This window comes from Cryptomeria japonica, chromosome 11 (assembly GCF_030272615.1).
Source record: "Cryptomeria japonica chromosome 11, Sugi_1.0, whole genome shotgun sequence".
NCBI classification, from domain to species: Eukaryota; Viridiplantae; Streptophyta; class Pinopsida; order Cupressales; family Cupressaceae; genus Cryptomeria; species Cryptomeria japonica.
Genome location: NC_081415.1, coordinates 70492970 through 70500615, shown reverse-complemented (window position 1 = coordinate 70500615; position 7646 = coordinate 70492970). Strand labels below are relative to the sequence as shown.

At 36.0% G+C, this 7646-nt stretch overlaps 1 protein-coding gene across 1 annotated transcript; it reads right to left on the bottom strand.

Moving 5' to 3' along the window:
- Window positions 1-2027: 2027 nt before the first annotated feature.
- On the bottom strand, window positions 2028-5092 carry LOC131077656 (pentatricopeptide repeat-containing protein At1g11290, chloroplastic-like). Its single transcript, XM_058015198.2, has 3 exons — window positions 5020-5092; window positions 4881-4933; window positions 2028-4572 (listed from the first exon to the last, which is right to left on the bottom strand). Exon 3 carries the CDS (start codon window positions 4334-4336, stop codon window positions 2678-2680), a length of 1659 nt encoding a protein of 552 aa, XP_057871181.2. The 5' UTR covers window positions 4337-4572; window positions 4881-4933; window positions 5020-5092; the 3' UTR covers window positions 2028-2677.
- Between the last annotated feature and the right edge of the window lie 2554 nt (window positions 5093-7646).

Below are 7646 nucleotides of genomic sequence, written 5' to 3'. Positions count from 1 at the left end.
TTTGAGCTCAATCTTTCAAATTTTGGTAATCATTTTGTTTACAATGTTAAAAAAAATAAAAATTGTCCACCTTTACTAAACATATCAAGTGTAATTAAAATATAAAAAATCAATATGTCTAACTCATACAACACAATCTTACATTAAAATCCTAACATGGTGGTCTCCAGTTTTTATATTCCATATATCTCAACAATATGGTTATTTTGATCCATTTTATTATTCATTAACACATTAGAATTTGTATTGGCATGTCTCATTTAAGTTATTCTTAGACCCTATATCACATTTATTGATGGCCGATCTCAAAAATTAATGTTATTAACTATCATTCATATGAAGTCAATTGCTACAACTTTCATTTAATTAAATTTCTTTTTAAATTAATTAAATTCATAAGATCGAATTGATAGAAAAAAATGAGCTTGCAAACTAAATGTCCTCAATGGGTACCTTGGGACTCTAGCCTGCTAAATCCCAATCTTTTGGGCACTCTATAGTACAATGAAGCAATAGTCTGCAAAAAATATTGATTATACCTGATTAATCCTGAATCCTGGAGCTAGCTGATTTATTCCCTGAAAAAATCTCGATTCATGAAAAAATCGTTGACCAAGCGTTGACCCAATTTTCAAAGATATTTTGCATTTAAATCACATTAAAATCATGTTAAAAACCCCACAATGGCAAAAAGGTGAAAAAAATCATTGTAAACACTTGCAAAACCCAAGAAAAACGTGTGAAATTACTAAATTGCTTAAAAATAGGGCTGATCTGAGACAATCAAAGTCAATGTGGAATCAACATTGAAAAAGTTTGTTATTTTGTCCATTTTGGAGGGGTTCATCTTTCCTCACACTTCACTTGTTCAAACCCACGAGCTCAACGACCCAAAAAAGGTAGAAAGCCCACTAGCTCAATGGCCTAGTAGGGGTTTGAACCTTGGTGGCTACCTCACCAATGGAGTTTTTCTGCCACAACACTAAACGTTCAAAGACATTTAATATATGTAGATATAGATATATGATTTTTAATTTATAATTGATATAGTCAATTTTTGCTCAAACAAAGACATACAATTCATTATGTGAGCAATATATCTAAAGTGCTCCACGAAATAAATATGAATGGCAACAAACAAGCTTACAGAGTTGTAATAAAAGAGCCTCCAACACACAATCATTAAAATGTGTCTCTACCTAAAATAGAAGTTGCAAGCTAGGTATTGCCAAAACTAGTGGCTTGCTAATCTTTTACTTCAACAAAACAAATGTCTTTTGTTGAATTCTACCCCGTATAAAAGACTTACCAATTGCCATCAAGGAATATAAATCATTGCAACTATGGGATATGATTTGATAAGCTTTCTCAAATATTGAACTACCCTTAGAAAACTCCTTGCCTCAATCACAATGAAAGTCTTGGATCACTTCAAAATGGCTTCCACTTTTACTAAATTCCTAACAATTGTTGGATCTTTGTCTGATAAATTTTGATCTCAGCTACTTTATAGACTTAGCTAATCTTTGATCTCGGACTTAGCCAACTATTTGGTGACTGCCCTTTTAAAAAGTTAAATAAATATTTGCCTACGTAATAAGCAATATGAATATAAACAACAAAAATCTATTTTCTACAATTCATGGGTTAAACTCCTTGTCTCAATCACAATGAAAGCCTTGGATCACTTCAAAATGGCTACCACTTTTACTAAATTCATAACAATAGTTGGATCTCTGTCTAATAAATTGTGATCTCAGCTACTTCATAGACTTAGCTAATACCCCTAGAAAACTCCTTGCCTCAATCACAATGAAAGTCTTGGATCACTCCAAAATGACTTCCACTTTTACTAAACTCTTAACAATGGTTGGATCTCAGTCTGAAATTTTTTATCTTAGCTACTTCATAGACTTAGCTAATCTTTGATCTCAGACTTAGACAACAATTTAATATTAAACTACATATAAATATTATATGTATAAAAAATAATCGAGAATGGACGAAAATAAGCTTTACAATCAATGAAATATTAAATTTAATATTCAAATTTATAAAATCTGAAAGATTGATTTTTCCTGTGATGTAAACAGATGGAATTAGTCTTCAACTGTACATTCCCTAAAACCAGGGAATTAATCTACAGATTCCATCCGACTCATCAGTCTCGATGTCTTATAAAATCGTCGCGGCGTATCAGTACTCCACGAGTATGGCATGTGAGATCTCCTCTTAAGAAGAAGTGATTTTCACTCACTTCAACCCACTAGAGTGTTCAAATTTTGTATTCCCATGGGTTATAATCACATGAAGAAACTCATGAATAAACCTAGACTTGCCAATCCACCCTGTCCACTTACATGTATCAGCTCAACTACACTCTGGATCCATTAAACTCTCAACAACTTCTCAGGGCATGTTATATGGATAAGTTTTCAGCAAGGAAATACTATGCTTGCTGTACATATTTTGAAAGGATAGGAATCTCTTTAAATCCCCTGTAGTTTTTCCCCTGTCAATGATTTTTGAGATGAATTCGGTGACATCATAGCAGTCAACATAAGCACGAAGGATTTTCGTGATACGGATGGCAGTTTCAGGTCTTGTGCTGAGAAACCCAAAAGCAGTTTCAAGCTTCTCACTGTGACTGCAGAGTAAGTTTTAGTTTACCTCTAGTCTACATTATGCAGCACAAAGTTGATATTAGGGACACATCCTGATGAGTCGATGACTCCATTATCAACATCTTTAACATTTTATTAATCTCTTCATTTTGAGGATGCAAACTGTCTGCTACAAGGAATGCATGAATATTATTGTCTACCTCAATTAAACTGCACGCTGGTCTCTTTTTCAAGCCCCTGCCTTGCATTGCCGTTCTCAACTTATCTACATCATCCCACCTTCCAGCTGCTGCATAAATGTTTGATAATAGAATATAAGAACTATCATTTTTAGGCTCTAAGACGAAAAGGCATTCTGCTGCAAGTTCTCCTAGCTCAATATTGCCATGGATCCTGCAGGCATTAAGCAAGGCCCCCCACACACTTGGACCTGGTTTAAAAGGCATGTTTTTGATAAAGCATTCTGCCTCGACAAGATTTCCACAGCGCCCAAGAAGATCAACCATGCAGGAATAGTGTTCCATGCTAGGTGTGATACAGTATTCTTGAACCATGCAATCAAAATACTTCCATCCCTCCTCCAACAAACCTGCATGACTACATGGAGACAAAACACCAACAAAGGTGATGTGGTTTGGCTTTGTGCCTGTCTGTTGCATTTGATGAAATAGTTCAAGAGCATCTTTGACGTGTCCATGCATACCATACCCACAAATCATCGCACTCCATGAGACCACATCTCTCTGCAACATTCTATCAAACAATTTTCGTGCGGCAACTATGCTCCCACATTTGGCATACATGTCAATCAAGGAATTCCCAATAGGAAGATTCATCTCAAATCCATTTTGAACTATATAATCATGGAACCACTTCCCTTGATTCAGGAACCCTAAGTGAGCACATGCTGGGAGTAGACTCACCATTGTCACTGAATCAGGTTCAATGTTTCTTTGTTTCATTTGACCAAAAAGCATCAAAGCTTCTTCGGCATGTCCATTATGAACATATCCAGCAATCATTGCATTCCATGTTACTAAATTTTCTTTTGACATTTTGTCAAAAACCTGACGTGCACTCTCAACAACCCCGCACTTTGCATACATGTCGATCAATGAATTTAATACAAAAATCTCAGAGTCAAACCTATTTAGAATTATATAATAATGAATCCACTTGCCCTTTTGCAAATTGCCTTCACGGGCACATGCCTGAAGCAGACTCACCACAGTGATGGAATCAGGTGCTACACCTGCCTGCTGCATTTGATTAAATATTGCTAAAGCCTCATTGGCACGTCCAGTCTCAGCATACCCAGCAATCATAGCATTCCATGAAACCAGATCGCTTTTAGATATGTACTCAAACAACTGACTTGCAAGCTCCGAATTCCCACATTTAGCATACATGGCAATAAGGGAATTCTCCACAAAAATGTCCGACTTCAATCCACTTTGGATTATATAATCATGGATTTGCTTCCCTTGCTCCAAATCTCCTAAATGGGCACATGCCTGGAGTACGCTGACCATAGTGACAGAATTAGGTGTGACATCAGCTAGTTGCATCTGAGCAAAGAGTTCCAAAGCTTCCTTGTCTTGCCCATTCGGCGCATATGCAGCAATAATTGCACTCCATGAAACCACCATTCTTGTGGGCATCTTGTCAAACACTTGCCGTGCAATCTCAACCTTCTTGCATTTGGCAGACATATCTATCAAGGAGTTCCCTACGCCTTCAGCACTGCGCAAAACGTGAAATTGTCTGGCTGTATGCCTCCCTCATACATTTTGCAATAGACTTTAAGAGCCTCTTTGTGAAGTCCATTCCTAGCACACTCTCTAATCATCACATTCCATAAAAAGCATTCGGTTTGTAAATTTTGTGAATCGCTTGCGATGCATTTGGTTCAGACATTTTGTCAAACACTTTGCGAGCATTATCCAAACTGCCAAACATTACATACGAGGTCACAAGCTTGGATTGTATAAATATTTCAAGGGTGAGTTCAGTGACAATGATGTGGGCATGAAGATCTTTTACAGAATTGCTATGTTTGCATGACTGAAACAGAGAATTCCAACTGTTGGCATTTGGATTGAGGTTTTCGATTAATTTTTCTGGGTTGCCATTTTGAATGGAATATAAAATTTAGTTTTGGCTACCATTGGCACGGGAAACTGCAGTATGATGGCGGATTTGAAACAAATTAAAGAGTTTGTGATTTTCCAGTTTGCAGTGTTCAAATGAGCTTACCAGTTTTGCTATTCTCATTATCATAGAAGCGGTCGCCCACCATGTTTGTTCGCCTTCAGAGAATTTTACACAACGATTAAAACTGAAGATTTGACGTAATTGTAAGTTTAAAAACAAAAAACAAAAATAAGAGATATACCTAAAAATTCATTAGCACTTCTTCAGAAGACAAGCTAAAATGAAAACCCAAATTCAAATTTAGTAAACGTTCACTACACAATACAATGATTTTTTTATTTTTTTTAATATTATGTAAACGTTGGGCGAGTCACAATACATTGATTTTTCATACAAGCGTACATGAATTATGAGTTGGAGCACATGTTTCTTCATGTGACATGTTCAATTTGTTTATTCATTCAATAAATCTTTAGATCTACATTTTATAGTCAGCCACGATCTCTCAAAAAATATTAAATGTTTGTTTTTTTCTTTTTTCTTTTTTAATAGATTTGATTGGTTTTACAGTTTTTTAAAATGTTTAATTTATTTCAAAATAATTTTGTTTTAGGTACTGACCACCTTAGTCTCGGAAACTGAAGCTGCACTCGCCTTCTTATTGAATATTTTCATGCCATACAACTAGCCCATTCTAATTACCATTATATGTGAGTCACTAAAGGTTGAATATTTTCATGCCATACAAAATTGAGAAAGTCCATGCGACCCATCCATTCCCCAACATCTATAGGAATGCCCCCGCCTGCTAAAGTGCTCCCACCCACTTGCGATGGGGGGAGCCCCACAGGGTTTACTTTAGTGGCGAATTGGCGAATATTTCATGTCGGCGACCTCAAAAGTGGCAAATATATTGTACCGATCAAGGGTGCCCATGTCACCTGGACTTTATAAATATTTTTCAAATGCACGGCCCAATCGCCCATTGTTTCATGTAATTAATTGTATCTCTATCAAAATTTCGCCAATAGAATCTAGGTTTTCCACACGATAAATTCAATATTTTTGCCTACACTTTTCGAGGTTGTCTTAATAGACGACCATAATTCGCCAATAGCCATATAAAGATTTATTGGCCAGGAGGACCCAATTCACCTTGCATTTTGTAGAAGTGTGTCTCAATTCACCCCAATTTTTGCCAACTCTATTATAATTGTCAATTAACTAGACGACCCATAATCGCCTTGAAAATTACATAAGACGTGTTATAGTTAAGTGTTATTCGCCAAATATTTGTATACCATATAAAATTCCTGCCGAATTCGCTAAATAAGGATTGGTATAAATACAGTCAAAGATTAGATTTATCTCTACACAATTTGGTTAGTTCTGAGCTCTCAATTCGAATCACTAGCGAAGTTTTAAACTAGGAACAACCATTGTTGTTGACTATATTGGCGACTGCTAGTTACCTAAGGTAAGTGATCATATTTCCGAAGTGTTATAATATTATTTTGAATTCATCTCTATTTGTTTGCACTATTGAGTTCATTATTATTCAGTGGGTACCCGTCAATGGTCACTTGAGAGACCTCAGAGATCTAGATTGTAGGTCGTAGAGCCAATGAATCATATAGTCCATTATTACAACAAGTTGATATTTTTTTGTAGTCTTAATTTCGTTGGAGATGTCAAACAGGAAGAAGGGTAGGAATCCTGAATGTGGGGAAGGCCAAGAAAGGCTAGCAAAACGCAGAATGTTGTCTTTGTACTTTGGCATTGGCAAAGATTGTGGTGAAAATCAGGAAGGTACATCATCACAAGTACAAGTACAAGATTCACAACCTACACCGCATATTGAACAAGGCGGCGAACCTAATATCTCATATCACGATGAATTTGAAGAAGATTTTCTGGTAGATACCCAGGTTAGCCGAAATGATATAATCGACTTGGGTGATAATGCCACAAATGATAATGCATGGAAGGGGAAAGGAAAAGCCAAATCAAAAAAGGATCAACCCAAATCAAAAAAGGATCGGGAGTGGGATATGTCAGTGAGAAATTTTCAAATTACTTGGGCGTCAAAGTATCCATTCATTGAACTAGTGGAGAATCCAATTGAAGGCGAGCCTCCGATAGAATGTAGGTGTAATATTTGCACTTGGAAACATAAAAAGGAAAAGAGGTCGCAACTAAAAATTAACACCATAGAAAAACATATGGGTAAAGTTTACAAAAAACAAATGATAGATGGAGTTGAAAAATCAGTGATAAGATGGAAAACAAAGGAGGAATGTAAGCATGTGAGGAATGCCGAAGAATTTTAATATTTTCAGAAGAAAATACAGACGAAGCTTGTTGAAGTTAAAGGTTCTATTGAAGCCATTCTTGGAAAAACAATGCAAATAGAACAACTGCGAAAAGTTGTTCGGTTAAGTGTTGTTTTTATATTTTGAGCAGAGGGCGTGCTATGATAGACTACCCATCAATGAGTGGTTTATTACACTTTTTGAAAGTTCCTAACTATCCTAATAGTCACTGGTTAGTAAAAAGTGGATGGGAATGGGCAAGTTGTCTTGTTGAGGTTGAAAAAGAAGATGTAAACGAAAAAATAAGAGAGTCAAACTTTATTTCGTTGTCTTTAGACAAAGTTACGGCAGTAGATAATACTTTATGGGTATGCATGCATGTTCATACTGTACAGAATCATGCCCACCAAACTCATCTACTATTTGTTACTAAAATGAAGGATAGTGGGACAACGGAAAATTTATTTTGACTATTAAAGAGTTCTTTAATTGAGTATGGAGGTATGGATGACATGATGATTGCCAAAAAGTTGGTGTGTGTTGGAGCAGATGGAGC

What these genes read in the sequence shown, in the direction of transcription:
- LOC131077656 (XM_058015198.2), bottom strand. Translation starts at nt 4,336, where the DNA reads ATGTCTGCCAAATGCAAGAAGGTTGAGATTGCACGGCAAGTGTTTGAC.